The sequence below is a fragment of the Schistocerca nitens genome, chromosome 1, assembly GCF_023898315.1.
Source record: "Schistocerca nitens isolate TAMUIC-IGC-003100 chromosome 1, iqSchNite1.1, whole genome shotgun sequence".
Lineage (NCBI taxonomy): Eukaryota > Metazoa > Arthropoda > Insecta > Orthoptera > Acrididae > Schistocerca > Schistocerca nitens.
The window spans coordinates 1,147,158,750-1,147,178,602 of record NC_064614.1 but is presented as its reverse complement, the minus strand read 5'-3'; the positions used below and the strand labels follow the sequence as shown (position 1 = coordinate 1,147,178,602).

Here is a 19,853-nt window from a genome sequence, read left to right as displayed (position 1 = left end):
GGTGATGGGAAAGAAAAGGGGGCCAAAGCAGAGGAAAAACGAAGTGGAGGGGAGGGGGGAAGGAGCCGACGGAGGACGAGGACCCAAAAGAGGGGGGCGGGGCTGGGCAGACACAAGTGGGCAAAAGCAGAGGAGGCGAATTCAAACGGACTCGGGGTGGGGGGGGGGGAGGAAGCAGAGAGAGGGTAGGTGGGGAAAAAACAGGATGGAATGCGGGGAAGAGAGAGCCTGGGGAAAGGACAGAGGAAAGGAGGGGGAGATGAAGATCAGATAGGAGGGATAAATGGAGGGAGAGAGGGCATCATCCGAGAGAGGGAGTTGATGGAAGCCACCTTGGGAAAGGAGATGAAGGGTGTAGAGATGGAGGGTAGGGGGGACACAACAGTGAATGCGTGGCAGAGGGCTGGGGTTGGACAGGAGCAACTAGGGGATGAGGGGGATCAAGGCGGCGGGAGGTGAAACATATTATGAAATAAACGTCTAAAATACACTCCTGGAAATGGAAAAAAGAACACATTGACACCGGTGTGTCAGACCCACCATACTTGCTCCGGACACTGCGAGAGGGCTGTACAAGCAATGATCATACGCACGGCACAGCAGACACACCAGGAACCGCGGTGTTGGCCGTCGAATGGCGCTAGCTGCGCAGCATTTGTGCACCGCCGCCGTCAGTGTCAGCCAGTTTGCCGTGGCATACGGAGCTCCATCGCAGTCTTTAACACTGATAGCATGCCGCGACAGCGTGGACGTGAACTGTATGTGCAGTTGACGGACTTTGAGCGAGGGCGTATAGTGGGCATGCGGGAGGCCGGGTGGACGTACCGCCGAATTGCTCAACACGTGGGGCGTGAGGTCTCCACAGTACATCGATGTTGTCGCCAGTGGTCGGCGGAAGGTGCACGTGCCCGTCGACCTGGGACCGGACCGCAGCGACGCACGGATGCACGCCAAGACCGTAGGATCCTACGCAGTGCCGTAGGGGACCGCACCGCCACTTCCCAGCAAATTAGGGACACTGTTGCTCCTGGGGTATCGGCGAGGACCATTCGCAACCGTCTCCATGAAGCTGGGCTACGGTCCCGCACACCGTTAGGCCGTCTTCCGCTCACGCCCCAACATCGTGCAGCCCGCCTCCAGTGGTGTCGCGACAGGCGTGAATGGAGGGACGAATGGAGACGTGTCGTCTTCAGCGATGAGAGTCGCTTCTGCCTTGGTGCCAATGATGGTCGTATGCGTGTTTGGCGCCGTGCAGGTGAGCGCCACAATCAGGACTGCATACGACCGAGGCACACAGGGCCAACACCCGGCATCATGGTGTGGGGAGCGATCTCCTACACTGGCCGTACACCACTGGTGATCGTCGAGGGGACACTGAATAGTGCACGGTACATCCAAACCGTCATCGAACCCATCGTTCTACCATTCCTAGACTGGCAAGGGAACTTGCTGTTCCAACAGGACAATGCACGTCCGCATGTATCCCGTGCCACCCAACGTGCTCTAGAAGGTGTAAGTCAACTACCCTGGCCAGCAAGATCTCCGGATCTGTCCCCCATTGAGCATGTTTGGGACTGGATGAAGCGTCGTCTCACGCGGTCTGCACGTCCAGCACGAACGCTGGTCCAACTGAGGCGCCAGGTGGAAATGGCATGGCAAGCCGTTCCACAGGACTACATCCAGCATCTCTACGATCGTCTCCATGGGAGAATAGCAGCCTGCATTGCTGCGAAAGGTGGATATACACTGTACTAGTGCCGACATTGTGCATGCTCTGTTGCCTGTGTCTATGTGCCTGTGGTTCTGTCAGTGTGATCATGTGATGTATCTGACCCCAGGAATGTGTCAATAAAGTTTCCCCTTCCTGGGACAATGAATTCACGGTGTTCTTATTTCAATTTCCAGGAGTGTACTTAATACTTGACTGCAGTGAAAAGGAGAACATAGATTAAAAGACGTTAAAATTTTAAACATACATGATGAGCTAAGGAGCTCAATTCAAACAGCAGAAAATATCAAATAAAGTCCTCCATGAAAACAGTAAATATTGTTACAACATGTACAGCTTGTTAAAAGAGCAAACATTAGACTGAGAATGTGGCAACTCGTTGCGATTCTGGGGAAACACGATGTACACCGCGCCACTTGTGTTTCATGCAGTCACGCTGCTAGCGCCCAGTAAGTGGCGCGCTCTATACCCTTGTTACCTGGCATCGTAGTGTGTATGTTAGTCATCTAAATATTTATTGTGATACGTCGCTTTAATCACGATGTACAGCGCACCACTTGTGTTTCATGCAGTCACGCTGCTAGCGCCCAGTAAGTGGCGCGCTCTATACCCTCGTTACCTGGCAACGTAGTGTGTATGTTAGTCATCTAAATATTTATTGTGATACGTCGCTTTAATCACGATGTACAGTGCGCCACTTGTGTTTCATGCAGTCACGCTGCTAGCGCCCAGTAAGTGGCGCGCTCTATACCCTCGTTACCTGGCAACGTAGCGTGTATGTTAGTCATCTAAATATTTATTGTGATACGTCGCTTTAATCACGATGTACAGCGCGCCACTTGTGTTTCATGCAGTCACGCCTGTAGCGCCCAGTAAGTGGCGCGCTCTATACCCTCGTTACCTGGCATCGTAGTGTGTATGTTAGTCATCTAAATATTTATTGTGATACGTCGCTTTAATCACGATGTACAGCGCGCCACTTGTGTTTCATGCAGTCACGCTGCTAGCGCCCAGTAAGTGGCGCGCTCTATACCCTCGTTACCTGGCAACGTAGCGTGTATGTTAGTCATCTAAATATTTATTGTGATACGTCGCTTTAATCACGATGTACAGCGCGCCACTTGTGTTTCATGCAGTCACGCTGCTAGCGCCCAGTAAGTGGCGCGCTCTATACCCTCGTTACCTGGCATCGTAGCGTGTATGTTAGTGATCTAAATATTTATTGTGATACGTCGCTTTAATCACGATGTACAGCGCGCCACTTGTGTTTCATGCAGTCACGCTGCTAGCGCCCAGTAAGTGGCGCGCTCTATACCCTCGTTACCTGGCAACGTAGCGTGTATGTTAGTCATCTAAATATTTATTGTGATACGTCGCTTTAATCACGATGTACAGCGCGCCACTTGTGTTTCATGCAGTCACGCTGCTAGCGCCCAGTAAGTGGCGCGCTCTATACCCTCGTTACCTGGCATCGTAGCGTGTATGTTAGTCATCTAAATATTTATTGTGATACGTCGCTTTAATCACGATGTACAGCGCGCCACTTGTGTTTCATGCAGTCACGCTGCTAGCGCCCAGTAAGTGGCGCGCTCTATACCCTCGTTACCTGGCAACGTAGCGTGTATGTTAGTCATCTAAATATTTATTGTGATACGTCGCTTTAATCACGATGTACAGCGCGCCACTTGTGTTTCATGCAGTCACGCTGCTAGCGCCCAGTAAGTGGCGCGCTCTATACCCTCGTTACCTGGCATCGTAGCGTGTATGTTAGTCATCTAAATATTTATTGTGATACGTCGCTTTAATCACGATGTACAGCGCGCCACTTGTGTTTCATGCAGTCACACTGCTAGCGCCCAGTAAGTGGCGCGCTCTATACCCTCGTTACCTGGCATCGTAGCGTGTATGTTAGTCATCTAAATATTTATTGTGATACGTCGCTTTAATCACGATGTACAGCGCGCCACTTGTGTTTCATGCAGTCACGCTGCTAGCGCCCAGTAAGTGGCGCGCTCTATACCCTCGTTACCTGGCAACGTAGCGTGTATGTTAGTCATCTAAATATTTATTGTGATACGTCGCTTTAATCACGATGTACAGCGCGCCACTTGTGTTTCATGCAGTCACGCTGCTAGCGCCCAGTAAGTGGCGCGCTCTATACCCTCGTTACCTGGCATCGTAGCGTGTATGTTAGTCATCTAAATATTTATTGTGATACGTCGCTTTAATCACGATGTACAGCGCGCCACTTGTGTTTCATGCAGTCACGCTGCTAGCGCCCAGTAAGTGGCGCGCTCTATACCCTCGTTACCTGGCAACGTAGCGTGTATGTTAGTCATCTAAATATTTATTGTGATACGTCGCTTTAATCACGATGTACAGCGCGCCACTTGTGTTTCATGCAGTCACGCCTGTAGCGCCCAGTAAGTGGCGCGCTCTATACCCTCGTTACCTGGCATCGTAGTGTGTATGTTAGTCATCTAAATATTTATTGTGATACGTCGCTTTAATCACGATGTACAGCGCGCCACTTGTGTTTCATGCAGTCATGCTGCTAGCGCCCAGTAAGTGGCGCGCTCTATACCCTCGTTACCTGGCAACGTAGCGTGTATGTTAGTCATCTAAATATTTATTGTGATACGTCGCTTTAATCACGATGTACAGCGCGCCACTTGTGTTTCATGCAGTCACGCTGCTAGCGCCCAGTAAGTGGCGCGCTCTATACCCTCGTTACCTGGCATCGTAGCGTGTATGTTAGTGATCTAAATATTTATTGTGATACGTCGCTTTAATCACGATGTACAGCGCGCCACTTGTGTTTCATGCAGTCACGCTGCTAGCGCCCAGTAAGTGGTGCGCTCTGTACCCTCGTTACCTGGCAACGTAGCGTGTATGTTAGTCATCTAAATATTTATTGTGATACGTCGCTTTAATCACGATGTACAGCGCGCCACTTGTGTTTCATGCAGTCACGCTGCTAGCGCCCAGTAAGTGGCGCGCTCTATACCCTCGTTACCTGGCAACGTAGCGTGTATGTTAGTCATCTAAATATTTATTGTGATACGTCGCTATAATCATGATGTACAGCGCGCCACTTGTGTTTCATGCAGTCACGCTGCTAGCGCCCAGTAAGTGGCGCGCTCTATACCCTCGTTACCTGGCAACGTAGCGTGTATGTTAGTCATCTAAATATTTATTGTGATACGTCGCTTTAATCACGATGTACAGCGCGCCACTTGTGTTTCATGCAGTCACGCTGCTAGCGCCCAGTAAGTGGCGCGCTCTATACCCTCGTTACCTGGCAACGTAGCGTGTATGTTAGTCATCTAAATATTTATTGTGATACGTCGCTTTAATCACGATGTACAGCGCGCCACTTGTGTTTCATGCAGTCACGCTGCTAGCGCCCAGTAAGTGGCGCGCTCTATACCCTCGTTACCTGGCATCGTAGCGTGTATGTTAGTCATCTAAATATTTATTGTGATACGTCGCTTTAATCACGATGTACAGCGCGCCACTTGTGTTTCATGCAGTCACGCTGCTAGCGCCCAGTAAGTGGCGCGCTCTATACCCTCGTTACCTGGCAACGTAGCGTGTATGTTAGTCATCTAAATATTTATTGTGATACGTCGCTTTAATCACGATGTACAGCGCGCCACTTGTGTTTCATGCAGTCACGCTGCTAGCGCCCAGTAAGTGGCGCGCTCTATACCCTCGTTACCTGGCATCGTAGTGTGTATGTTAGTCATCTAAATATTTATTGTGATACGTCGCTTTAATCACGATGTACAGCGCGCCACTTGTGTTTCATGCAGTCACGCTGCTAGCGCCCAGTAAGTGGCGCGCTCTATACCCTCGTTACCTGGCAACGTAGCGTGTATGTTAGTCATCTAAATATTTATTGTGATACGTCGCTTTAATCACGATGTACAGCGCGCCACTTGTGTTTCATGCAGTCACGCTGCTAGCGCCCAGTAAGTGGCGCGCTCTATACCCTCGTTACCTGGCATCGTAGCGTGTATATTAGTCATCGAAATATTTATTGTGATACGTCGCTTTAATCACGATGTACAGCGCGCCACTTGTGTTTCATGCAGTCACGCTGCTAGCGCCCAGTAAGTGGCGCGCTCTATACCCTCGTTACCTGGCATCGTAGTGTGTATGTTAGTCATCTAAATATTTATTGTGATACGTCGCTTTAATCACGATGTACAGCGCGCCACTTGTGTTTCATGCAGTCACGCTGCTAGCGCCCAGTAAGTGGCGCGCTCTATACCCTCGTTACCTGGCAACGTAGCGTGTATGTTAGTCATCGAAATATTTATTGTGATACGTCGCTTTAATCACGATGTACAGCGCGCCACTTGTGTTTCATGCAGTCACGCTGCTAGCGCCCAGTAAGTGGCGCGCTCTATACCCTCGTTACCTGGCATCGTAGCGTGTATGTTAGTCATCTAAATATTTATTGTGATACGTCGCTTTAATCACGATGTACAGCGCGCCACTTGTGTTTCATGCAGTCACGCTGCTAGCGCCCAGTAAGTGGCGCGCTCTATACCCTCGTTACCTGGCAACGTAGCGTGTATGTTAGTCATCTAAATATTTATTGTGATACGTCGCTTTAATCACGATGTACAGCGCGCCACTTGTGTTTCATGCAGTCACACTGCTAGCGCCCAGTAAGTGGCGCGCTCTATACCCTCGTTACCTGGCATCGTAGCGTGTATGTTAGTCATCTAAATATTTATTGTGATACGTCGCTTTAATCACGATGTACAGCGCGCCACTTGTGTTTCATGCAGTCACGCTGCTAGCGCCCAGTAAGTGGCGCGCTCTATACCCTCGTTACCTGGCAACGTAGCGTGTATGTTAGTCATCTAAATATTTATTGTGATACGTCGCTTTAATCACGATGTACAGCGCGCCACTTGTGTTTCATGCAGTCACGCTGCTAGCGCCCAGTAAGTGGCGCGCTCTATACCCTCGTTACCTGGCATCGTAGCGTGTATGTTAGTCATCTAAATATTTATTGTGATACGTCGCTTTAATCACGATGTACAGCGCGCCACTTGTGTTTCATGCAGTCACGCTGCTAGCGCCCAGTAAGTGGCGCGCTCTATACCCTCGTTACCTGGCAACGTAGCGTGTATGTTAGTCATCTAAATATTTATTGTGATACGTCGCTTTAATCACGATGTACAGCGCGCCACTTGTGTTTCATGCAGTCACGCCTGTAGCGCCCAGTAAGTGGCGCGCTCTATACCCTCGTTACCTGGCATCGTAGTGTGTATGTTAGTCATCTAAATATTTATTGTGATACGTCGCTTTAATCACGATGTACAGCGCGCCACTTGTGTTTCATGCAGTCATGCTGCTAGCGCCCAGTAAGTGGCGCGCTCTATACCCTCGTTACCTGGCAACGTAGCGTGTATGTTAGTCATCTAAATATTTATTGTGATACGTCGCTTTAATCACGATGTACAGCGCGCCACTTGTGTTTCATGCAGTCACGCTGCTAGCGCCCAGTAAGTGGCGCGCTCTATACCCTCGTTACCTGGCATCGTAGCGTGTATGTTAGTGATCTAAATATTTATTGTGATACGTCGCTTTAATCACGATGTACAGCGCGCCACTTGTGTTTCATGCAGTCACGCTGCTAGCGCCCAGTAAGTGGCGCGCTCTATACCCTCGTTACCTGGCAACGTAGCGTGTATGTTAGTCATCTAAATATTTATTGTGATACGCCGCTTTAATCAGCGCTTCAGCGTGCGCCTTGTGGTACCTCTAGTTTTAAGATAGCGCATAAGGACAGTGAGGGGCAGAGTGCGACCACGACCCCAATGATGCAGAGACAATCCAAACACATAAACCAGAGATCGAAGAGAGGCACAAATTTATCATTATGCCATAGCAAGCTCTGGTCAACTTGCTTACAGTGGCACCATATTGGGCCTATCACACTGCTGCCTATACATTCATCGCTACATTACATTTAGCCTTCTTTTTTTTTAAATTAAGGAAGGACCTAAGGTATCGCACATATTACTAAGGTAGAACACAAGTATATATCTCAGGTGTGACTCGATCTGACGCAGTTTCAAACTGCAGTCTGTGGCAAGCAGTGGAGAAAAAGATAGCCGTACTTTTTCCTGTACGTAACTTCTTCTGTACGCAGCTATAGCAGGGTCAGTGTGGTGGGGGTATAGGAAGTGAGTGCCAGGCCATACCGCATACCCACTGAGCCGTGTATCGACTTGTGCGACCCCTTGTATTTAGATTGCTTTGGTTTTCCTTTTCTTCCCCTGACATGTTTGTTTGATGTGTTGTCTGTCATTAAGTGGCTGCTTGGTTGTCTTTTCCCTCTGCTATCGATATCCGCGTTTTTGCGTCCGGGAAACTGCTATGGAGGAAGTGAGATCTTTGACCGGTTGTAACCTCGTGTGATGGCGCGGAAGTAGGTGGTGCGCTCAGAGAGAGAGTGTGGTGGACACGGGAGGGCAGTGTGGCTCTCCAGCGCGGACCAGCCGTGGTCGGTTGTACCGAGCCGCCACGTGATGTATGTCGGTTGTGTGTAACGAGCGGGTCGAGTTGACAGAAGAGCTCCCCGCGTGTTGGTTGTATACAGAACCGCCCCACGAGTAGTTGCTGTTCATTTCGCCTTGGTGGGACGTTAACAAGCTTCTTTAAGTTCTTAGTTTCAACACTGGAGTTTAAAAGGGAGATACCTAACATGAAGGAGCGGTCACGACCCGTCAACGTTGCAGGGAAGACGTGAACTCCGGTGACAGAGCGTGTTGTCGCGTGACCGTGGCGTGTTGGGAACACTGGCGACGCGTGCGCGGTCGGATGTGTGGATCCTTGCCATTGGAGGTCGTGTACTGCCTGTTCGAGCATAAATGCAAGTTAAGTTAGTGGAAGGTTTAAAGTTTGCGTTACCAGTGTCTCTTCTGCCTTGTGGCCTCCGGCGATCGGGTTTCCTGTCCCCGGCACCGGTGTAATTGAAGACAGTGATCTTTCCTCCTCCTCTTGTTACTGCCCGATGGGAGGTGTAGTTTTGGCAGTTTAATTGTTTCGCTATTCTGTCGTGTGTTATGAGTAAATTCATGCTTCTTGTTGGTTGATCATGTGGTCGCTCATTCAGGACTGTGTGGTGTAATGTTTCCTTGCACGAGGTTAGCTCTAATTCTGTCAGAAAGTTAAGCCATCTATAACAAGTTTCCGCTGGCTAAAAGTCGGTGCAGTGACCAGCCTGAGAGTGGCAATTGTGTTTACGGGCATATTTAAATTGGTCAGTATTCTGCCTAGCCTGAGCATCCCTGAGTGGGTGATATGTGGCCACCTTACACGGGTCCGTCATATCTGTTATGTTCTAATGATATTCCAGGACACTTTTCTTTAAAAACTTTTTAAATTCCTCCATTCCTTTATTGCCATTAATCGTGTTTTTGCTCAGACCTTTGATTTTATTTAATGGCGGTGTTGGTAGCTTCACTACCTCACTGTACTTCATTAACAAAGTTCTTTATTTACTTTAGTAACCGCATACCCACCTTGACCACCTTGATCTTGCTCTTGTGCTGCATGCGTTCCAGCTGTGCATCCGTGGAGTCACCAGGGATATCCCGCTTGCACACCTGTAACAGGTCGAATCCATGTTAGTGTCACTGACATCTCATTCCGTCTAATGTAGTGTGCAAGTGTGGCAAACGGAGCATAAAAAAATAGACACATTTTTGTTATTATCGTCTATGCAATGTGAATCGTCTAAAATTTGGATCTCTTTTACATGACGGTTCAAGTTATCGAAACGAGGATTTCGGCAGATGGTAATAGGCAGAGGGAACGTTTTGTTGTATGGGCAATGCTTTAAACTCTTGTATCAGTCGAGATACTGGAGCAAGTATTTTTAATGGAACCATATATTTCTTTTAAAAGCGTTCGAAAGTGCTAGAAAAGACGAGAACAGTGATGTGAAGCTCAGTATAAACCCTGAAAATTTTGGCAAAAGTATCAGATAAATGTGGTAAAATCCAGAGACGACGTGGTCAGTATCGACCCAAGCTGGGCTCTCATGCCAGCATCACTATATGCAGCAAATAAGCTACTAATACAAAATGTTTAACCGTATATCCTCTTGGCTCTGCTTTACGTGACATAGATATTGGGCTATCTGCGATGCTTGTAAATGGAAGTAAATGCTAAATTCTAAGGTGACAGAAGGGGCATAACAAAACTATATCAAATGTGTCTACGTACGTTTAAGTGAACAGCTTTTGTGCAAATAAGTAGGCCGAAGCAGCAGAAAGGCTTAAAACAACGGCGGATCATTCTATGAGAGGCGCACCTGCTGGTGTTTACTCCACAATAGCCAATTTCAGCCGACTTACGTTTCAATTTTTTCATATTCCTCGGATATTTTTGCTAGAGCTTTCAACGACAACATTAACAAGCTTATCACTGTATTCATCTTTTTAAGACCGAAAGGGAAGATAACAGAGAGAAGGCCGAAAAACTAAATTTGCTCTTCCGAAACTATTTCATTGTGGAAGATCATAGCACGGTCCATTCTTTCTATCATCGTATGAAAGTCAAAATGGCAGATACAGAGAAACCGACAGCGGAATGGAAAATCCCTTACTAGAGGAAAGGCATCAGGACCAGATAAGGTACCATACATATTCTACAAGGATTACGTGGTAGAACTTGCTCCGCTTTAGCAACATTTTTTCGTGGAACAACGGGAGAGACTTAGTGACTGGAAGAAAGCGTACTTAGTTCCCGTTTTCAAGAACGATCGTAAGAAAGATGCACATAATGATAAGCTCCAGACAAATGCCACGATGGTTCCTGTGAAAGGTCATGGCCGATTTCTTCCCCCATCCTTGACACCATCAGAGCTTCTGCTCCGTCTCGAATGACCTTATTATCATCGGGACGTTAAACCCAATCTTCCGACCTTCCATGAGCAGTCTACATCGCTGACATCAATTTGTCGCAGAACTGCAGAACATGTTTTAGGCTCAAGATTTATGACGTTTTTGGAGAACGAAAAATCTCCTCTAAAAAAATCAACATGGATTCTGCAAAGAGAGATCTTGCGAAACTCAGCTAGCTCTGTTCCTCCAAGAGATCCATAGCACTATAGACAATTGAGCTCAGGTTGATGCTGTGTTCCTTGACTTCACGAAGGCATTTGACACCGTCCTGCATTGCCGTTTATTAAAAAAAAAATACAAGCTCATCGAGCATCAGACCAGATTTGCGACTGAATTAAAGACTTAATTGCAGATAGAACTCAACACGTCGCTCTTAACTGAACAAAATCGACAGATGTAATTTCCGAAGTACCTCAAGGAAGTGTGGTTGGACAGTTCATGTTTACAATGTATATAAATGGTCTAGTAGGAAGTGTCAGATGGTCTATAAGAATGTTGCAAAGCCAGAAGACAGTATAAACCTGCAGGGGATTTATGAATGGTGCAGACTCTGGCGACTGACACTGAAAATAAATACACATAACGTATTGCGCATACATAGTGTGGCGGCACCACCGTTTAGGAAAGGGAAAGTTAGTTTTGTGCAATATTCTGAGCACAAGTTACAGCCAGGTGCGGGCCAGATTGCAGTAAGTTATGCATACCAACAGTTGCAAAGTAGAATAGAGGCCACAGGGCTGTCAAATTGCTGAAAGAGTATACGTAGTAGTTTTGCATGTCGCAAATCACCCACTGACCAACCTAGCATGTTATGAGTACGTGACGCAAACCAGAGTGTATGGCAAAACAGAGGCCCACAGCAACATATAAATGGGTGTGGGTTTCTAACGAGATTAATTCAAGTGTGGCAGCTCTTCTGGATGGTGGGGCGTGTCTCACCACCAGCTACACGCAGCAGCAGATGGGGTGCCAGCTTTCCAGTCCACGGTGGGTTGCTGCTTTGACCCTCTGAGGCCGATGTGGTGTCCATAGCCAGACAGCAATGGGCTACTGGGCCACTCCATGGCTCACTACGACGGCAAGAATTCTGGCTTCAAACACATGCCAGAGGCATCCCGAGGTGAGGGCTGCAGATTCAGACACCATATCATGGGTGCTTGTTGTCGCCGTGATCTCAGCCATGCCGGCGAGAAGTGCTCAGCTGGGCACCTGCAGTTCACGCCAAGCGGTGCTGAGTCAGCAGGGATGCACACCACCTAGTCGACTGCCGGTATCCTGATGACTCCGCAACTCCATTGGCATACAAGGCCTACACACAGTGCATGCATGGATTGCTGAGGTAGCCATTCCACACCAGGCCGTTTCGGAGACAGCGAAGTGGTGACCTCAGCATTGTGGGACCCAGTGATGCAGACTGAGGGGTAATACGGCACTGTAGCTGGAAACAATAAACCACTTGGAAAGCTCAGATGAGTCTTAATACGGTGCCTTCTACCTCTTCCTGCTACATTTGGTCATCCTGATACATTCGGTGGCAGAAGTTGCCACTACAATAGGAAAAGAAATCCAGTACTGTGCAACTACAGTATTTGACAATTTGCTGGAACCAGTATCTACCGTAAAATATCTAGAAGTAACTATCCAGAGCGACCTGCAGTAGAATGACCACGTAAAGCAAATAACAGGCAAAGCAGATGCCAGATAGGAAGAACCTTAAGGAAATGTAACTCATCCGCGAACGAAGCGGCTTACAAGGCGCTTGTTCGATCGATTCTTGAGTGCTGATGATCAATATGTGATCCTCACCTGTTAGGACTGGTAGAAGGGATAGAGAAGAGCCAAAGAAGAGCGGCGCGCTTCGTTATGGGTTCCTGTAGCCAGTGCGAGAGCATTACGGAGATGCTCAATAGAGTCCAGCGGCAGGCGTTACAAGAGAGACGTTATGCATCACGGAGATGTTCACTATTGAAATATCGAATGATCACTTTCTGGGGAGAGTCGAACAACATTACTTCCTCTCATATACATCTCAAGAAATGGCCACGCTGAGAAGATTCGATAAATCAGAGGTAATACTCATACAGAGGCTCACCGACAATCATTCTCCTCACACGCTATTCGCGAGAAGAACAGGGAAGGAAGGGGGCATCAGTTAGAGGTACCCAAATTGCTGTTCCCCACACGGCTTAGGAGTATGATGTGATTTCCCTCAAGGAACAAACTGCAGGAAACTGTTCCTGAAAGGATAAAGAGCAAAAAAGGTCACATGGACATGTGACCAGGAATGTGATCCAAGAGAAGTGCCCTCACGTGAAGGTGATGTAAAATACCTTTGACGGTGTAGGTTTAACGACTGAAGGCTAACATGAGAACAAACCTGGCAAGTGGGAATGTTTGCCCCATACCGACGTTTCAGCTCGGCACTCAAGATCGCAGTGAAATGGAGCACCATGACGTAGTGGACACTTACACTACGTTCCACCAGTCCTCCAGCAGAAGGTATTCAGAATACAAGTGGTGAAAGTCCACAGAAAGTGTTTCTAAGATATCAGAGAATAAAAATACATATGAACAAAAAATTAGCATAAGCTCTACAAACATAAATTTGCTTCATTCTGAAACAGACAATTATATTTCACTTTATCGATGGAAAATGAAGTACACAAAAGAAACATTGGCGACTGCAACAATGTTTGAAACGGAACTTGCTACAGTACTCTCCTTAAAATAATTGCAAACAAAGTAGTACACAATATAAGAGTTCCATGTTTGATATTTCCATGTGCGTTCTTGTATTGACTATATTTACCCACGTATTCGCGCAGAGAACAATCATCATTGCCTTCAGACTCGGCGTCATTTTCAGCAAACCGTTTTTGATATGCGCTTGCAATGAACATGAAGAAACGGTGCTGAATAAGAGAAATAAAAGACATCAAATCTAAGACATCCTTCTTGCACTTCGCTGCTGGTAGCTGGCGTGCTGCTCTTCCCTTACCTTTCTTTGCCAGATAAATTTCATGAACACTGATAACTTCGGCGTTGAGCGACGGAAAGCACCAACACCAATTTAATGGAACTTAATTTCAGGGCCGGCCGGGGTGGCCGAGAGGTTTTAGGCGCTACAGTCCGAAACCGCGCGACCGATACGGTCGCAGGTTCGAATCCTGCCTCGGGCATGGATGTGTGTGATGTCCTTTGGTTAGTTAGGTTTAAGTAGTTCTAAGTTCCTAAGTTCTAGGGGACTGATGACCTCAGAAGATAAGTCCCATATTGCTCAGTGCAATTTGAACCTCTTTTTTTGTATTTCAGGATCGAGGCTGTTTTTGTATTTTCGTGAATATGCACATCCCTTTTCGTACCTCAGTCACTGAATGTCTAGCCAATTCACTTTGTGACCATCAAAATTTTCTTCCGATTTGCAATGGCTGCATTCAATTAGTACGCAACACGTGTGCTATTTTAAAAAGATCTTTCCTCTTCTTTCACAATGGTTATGCAGTCATCTGGCGAATAAATGTGGATTGATTTTCTGCCCTTTCTATCAAGCCAATGTCGGCATCATTTGGCAGGTACGAATGCCCTGACACAAGAAATCTATGTTCCCTGATTTCTGTTTCCATATCAAGTTCTTGTAACAGCTTCTTCAAAGCATGTGCCATTTTTATGTTGAAGTTTCGTTCTGTGCAGCTTTCGAAATGTAAAATCACATGCTTGCAGTGTTTTGCTTGTTCCTTAATATGCTTCACTAGACACGTTGAAAGATCTCCTGATCTTCATCTTCTCCCGTTTCATCTCACATGTAGATAAAACCATTCTTTTCCTTAAATGAAAGTACTCTAAAATTGTACACCTACAGATTCCTCTTATACTATGCTACTGATGTGGACAGTTACGGGAACGCGAGTGTCTTCTGTAGATCAAAGGTCAATGTGTACTAGTCATTTTAAATATTTGCCGCGTCTGATTTCAAATTCTCCCTTTTCCTAAGTGCACGTCTCTTTCTTGCGTCATGGACAGTAATGCAGCTTCATTCTGTTCCACTGAATTCTTCACGTTAATTTCATCAAAGAAAATGCACATGCCTTTTGGTGGTAGCTTGCAATGTAGCTCAAATTTGGTTGAAAAGACATGGTGATGGAATTTCTCTTTTACTGTTGTCATCATTTTTTATTGCTTGGGGTTTCTTTCCACAAGAGTTAACTACAACATAAACGGCCGGCATTGATATGCAACGGGGCAGTCGTCCGTCGGATATCTTAAATGTGTCCAGGAAGAATCCTTTACAAACCTGGACGCTTTGGTTTTCCATCTCTAGGAAGTACTTAAAAGACAATGATTTCTGACTTCCAGAACTATTTCGCTGTCGTACCCTCTGCACGCTGAATGACTACACTGTTCTTCGTGAGAAGCCACCTAGGTTTCAGAAAGAATCAAATAATTTGATAAGACTGCGCTTCCGTTATTCTTGCAGATCATTGTAATCGACGTGAGCAAATTCTGTTGGTAAAACGTTTTCTTTTAGCCAGTTGTCCTTTTCTGGTTATATAATCTTGTACAGTATTTTGGAGAGTTTTCTTTTTGTCGGTATTCCAGATCTCCACATTCTGTGTACGTTTACCTCCTCTCTGCGTTAATGATGACTGGGTATTCTCTACCTTTCCCTCAGACCTAAAAAAATAATGTAATAAAAATTGCTATTACAAACACTAAAAATAAAATACGAGACAAATAAGTGCATTATGTTGCATCAGAAGTTCCAAAACAGGTTATATCGTTGTCAAACGATGTATAAATATGGTATAAGTGAAAAAACATGACTTATGTCACGCAGTACGTTTTGAATTACATTTTATTCTGAACAGTCGTCCCTGTCCATAATAGTGATTGATTGGGGTAATGGAACAACAAAAGTTTGAAAAACAGCATGCAGTGTGGACTTGCTTCACTTGTCGTCTGAAGTAATAGTACAGACCATGGTGGAGGATATTTCTGACAAATATTAACGACTTTCTATCATATTACATTAGAGTATTGAGTAAGATAAAGGTGACTGTCTTCATGCCTCTGTACACACTCCATTCTCTTTTGTTTTACTCACATAGTCCCTACATGAGATATGCAATGGTTACAGAAGAACGGTTCAGTGATCCTTGATGACCAACGCTCTAAATTTTTCGTGTCGTCTTTACCGACCTGTCATGTCTACGTGATGTTGTTGTTGTGATCTTCAGTCGAGAGGCTGGTTTGATGCATCTCTCCATGATAGACTATCCTGTGCAAGCTTCTTCATCTCCGAGTAATTACTGCAACTTACATCCTTTTGAATCTTCTTAGTATATTCATCTCCTGGTCTCCCTCTACGCTTTTTACCCTCCACGCTTCCATCCAGTACTAAATTGGTGATCCCTTGATGCCTCAGAACGTGTCCTACCAACCGATCCCTTCTTCTAGTCAAGATGTGTCACAAATTTCTCTTCTCCCCAATTCTGTTCAGTACCTCTCCATAAGTTACGTGATCTACCCATCTAATCTTCAGCATTCTTCGATAGCACCACGTTTCGAAAGCTTCTGTTCTCTTCTTGTCTTAACTAGTTATTGTCCATGTTCCACTTCCACACATAGCTGTACTCCATACAAATACTTTCAGAAAGGACTTCCTGACACTTAAATCTATACTAGATGTTAACAAATTTCTCTTCTTCAGGAACTCGATCTTTGCCATAGCCAGGCTACATTTTATATCCACTTTACTTCGATCATCATCAGTTATTTTGTTTCCTAGATAGCAAACCTCATCTACTACTTTAAGTGTCTCATTTCCTAATGTAATTTCCTCAGTATCATGTGATTTAATTCAACTACATTCCATTATCCTCGTTTTACTTTTGTTGATGTTCGTCTTATATCCTTCTTTCAAGATATTGTCCATCCCGTTCGGCTGCTCTTCCAGGTCCTTTGCTGCCTCTGATAGAATTACAGTGTCGTCAGCAAACCTTAAATTTTTTATTTCTTCCCCATGGATTTCAATTCCTACTCCAAATTTTCCTTTTGTTTCCTTTAATGCTTGCTCAATATACAGATTCGTAAGGGTCCGAAACGGTGGAGCAGTACTGTTTTTAAATCTATTGTTGATTTACACAAACGATCCAGAATGTCAGTCTTGTTATTCTTACTGTTTCTGTCAGATGTGCTATGTTTTCATATATTTCAACATTATTTTTCCCTTTCCAGGAGTCTGTCACTTTTAAATGATCCACTATTCTCCTAACTATTTTTCTTTTCAATATTTAAAGTTTATATAGAACAAAATCCATTACTTGGTGCTCACCTGCATTTAGGTATTTTGGTTTCACCGCTGTAGTGCTTTATTTTTAGCTTCCTAAATAAGCACTGCCTAAATTTTGATAAATAATCAGCATTGGCGTCCGAAGACTTCCGGCATAAGAAGTCAGCCTCATTCTGACAACGGCCTTGTCAAAGAGGGCGGAGGAGCGGATAGAGGTTCAGGGCACTCTCTTGTCCTAGGGGTGGGAAATTGCCCCTAAAGGCGGAAGAATCAGCAATGATCAACGACATGAGGATGCAGAAGGCAATGGAAACCACTGTATTAAAGACACGTAACGTGTATCCACACGACATGTGGCCTGTAATTGAAGAAGTGTCATGATGATCTCTCCATTGGCAAAAGATTCCGGAATAGTCCCCCATTCGGATCTCCGGGAGGGGACTGCCAAGGGGGAGGTTACCATGAGAAAAAGAATGAATAATCAACGAAAGGATAACGTTCTACGAGTCGGGGCGTGGAATGTCAGAAGCTTGAACGTGGTAGGGAAACTAGAAAATCTGAAAAGGGAAATGCAAAGGCTCAATCTAGATATAGTAGGGGTCAGTGAAGTGAAGTGGAAGGAAGACAAGGATTTCTGGTCAGATGAGTATCGGGTAATATCAACAGCAGCAGAAAATGGTATAACAGGTGTAGGATTCGTTATGAATAGGAAGGTAGGGCAGAGGGTGTGTTACTGTGAACAGTTCAGTGACCGGGTTGTTCTAATCAGAATCGACAGCAGACCAACACCGACAACGATAGTTCAGGTATACATGCCAACGTCGCAAGCTGAAGATGAACAGACAGAGAAAATGTATGAGGATATTGAAAGGGTAATGCAGTATGTAAAGGGGGACGAAAATCTAATAGTCATGGGCGACTGGAATGCAGTTGTAGGGGAAGTAGTAGAAGAAAAGGTTACAGGAGAATATGGGCTTGGGACAAGGAATGAAACAGGAGAAAGACTGATTGAGTTCTGTAACAAGTTTCAGCTAGTAATAGCGAATACCCTGTTCAAGAATCACAAGAGGAGGAGGTATACTTGGAAAAGGCCGGGAGATACGGGAAGATTTCAATTTGATTACATCATGGTCAGACAGAGATTCCGAAATCAGATACTGGATTGTAAGGCGTACCCAGGAGCAGATATAGACTCAGATCACAATATAGTAGTGATGAAGAGTAGGCTGAAGTTCAAGACATTAGTCAGGAAGAATCAATACGCAAAGAAGTGGGATATGGAAGTACTAAGGAATGACGAGATACGTTTGAAGTTCTCTAACGCTATAGATACACCAATAAGGAATAGCGCAGTAGGCAGTACAGTTGAAGAGGAATGGACATCTCTAAAAAGGGCCATCACAGAAGTTGGGAAGGAAAACATAGGTACAAAGAAGGTAGCTGCGAAGAAACCATGGGTAACAGAAGAAATACTTCAGTTGATTGATGAAAGGAGGAAGTACAAACATGTTCCGTGAAAATCAGGAATACAGAAATACAAGTCGCTGAGGAATGAAATAAAGTGGAAGTGCAGGGAAGCTAAGACGAAATGGCTGCAGGAAAAATGTGAAGACATCGAAAAAGATATGACTATCGGAAGGACAGACTCAGCATACAGGAAAGTCAAAACAACCTTTGGTGACATTGAAAGCAACGGTGGTAACATTAAGAGTGCAACGGGAATTCCACTGTTAAATGCAGAGGAGAGAGCAGATAGGTGGAAAGAATACATTGAAAGCCTCTTTGTGGGTGAAGATTTGTCTGATGTGATAGAAGAAGAAACAGGAGTCGATTTAGAAGAGATAGGGGATCCAGTATTAGAATCGGAATTTACAAGAGCTTTGGAGGACTTACGGTCAAATAAGGCAGAAGGGATAGATAACATTCCATCAGAATTTCTTAAATCACTGTGGGAAGTGGCAACAAAACGACTATTCACATTGGTGTGTAGAATATATGAGTCTGGCGACATACCATCTGACTTTCGGAAAAGCATCATCCACACAATTGCGAAGACGGCAAGAGCTGACAAGTGCGAGAATTATCGCACAATCAGCTTAACAGCTCATGCATCGAAGTTGCTTACAAGAATAATATACAGAAGAATGGAAAAGAAAATTGAGAATGCGCTAGGTGACGATCAGTTTGGCTTTAGGAAAAGTAAAGGGACGAGAGAGGCAATTCTGACGTTACGGCTAATAATGGAAGCGAGGCTAAAGAAAAACTTTCATAGGATTTGTCGACCTGGAAAAAGCGTTCGACAATATAAAATGGTGCAAGCTGTTCGAGATTCTGAAAAAAGTAGGGGTACGCTATAGGGAGAGACGGGTCACATACAATATGTACAACAACCAAGAGGGAATAATAAGAGTGGACGATCAAGAACAAAGTGCTCGTATTAAGAAGGGTGTAAGACAAGGCTGTAGCCTTTCGCCCCTACTCTTCAATCTGTACATCGAGGAAGCAATGATGGAAATAAAAGAAAGGTTCAGGAGTGGAATTAAAATACAAGGTGAAAGGATATCAATGAAACGATTCGCTGATGACATTGCTATCCTGAGTGAAAGTGAAGAAGAATAAAATGATCTGCTGAACGGAATGCACAGTCTAATGAGTACACAGTATGGTTTTGTGAGTAAATCGGAGAAAGACGAAGGTAATGAGAAGTCGTAGAAATGAGAACAGCGAGAAACTTAACATCAGGATTGATGGTCACGAAGTCAATGAAGTTAAGGAATTCTGCTACCTAGGCAGTAAAATAACCAATGACGGACGGAGCAAGGAGGACATCAAAAGCAGACTCGCTATGGCAAAAAAGGCATTTCTGACCAAGAGAAGTCTACTAATATCAAATACCGGC

At 45.4% G+C, this 19,853-nt stretch overlaps 1 protein-coding gene across 1 annotated transcript in view; it reads right to left on the bottom strand.

Annotated features, from left to right (window-relative positions):
- LOC126232720 (neuropeptide SIFamide receptor-like) overlaps nt 1-19,853 on the bottom strand; it is a 132,613-nt gene that overhangs the window by 1,158 nt on the left and 111,602 nt on the right. The window contains exon 4 of the mRNA XM_049942815.1: nt 9,280-9,363. Within this exon, the coding sequence (XP_049798772.1) occupies nt 9,280-9,363 (84 nt within the window). The remainder of the gene's footprint in view (nt 1-9,279; nt 9,364-19,853) is intronic.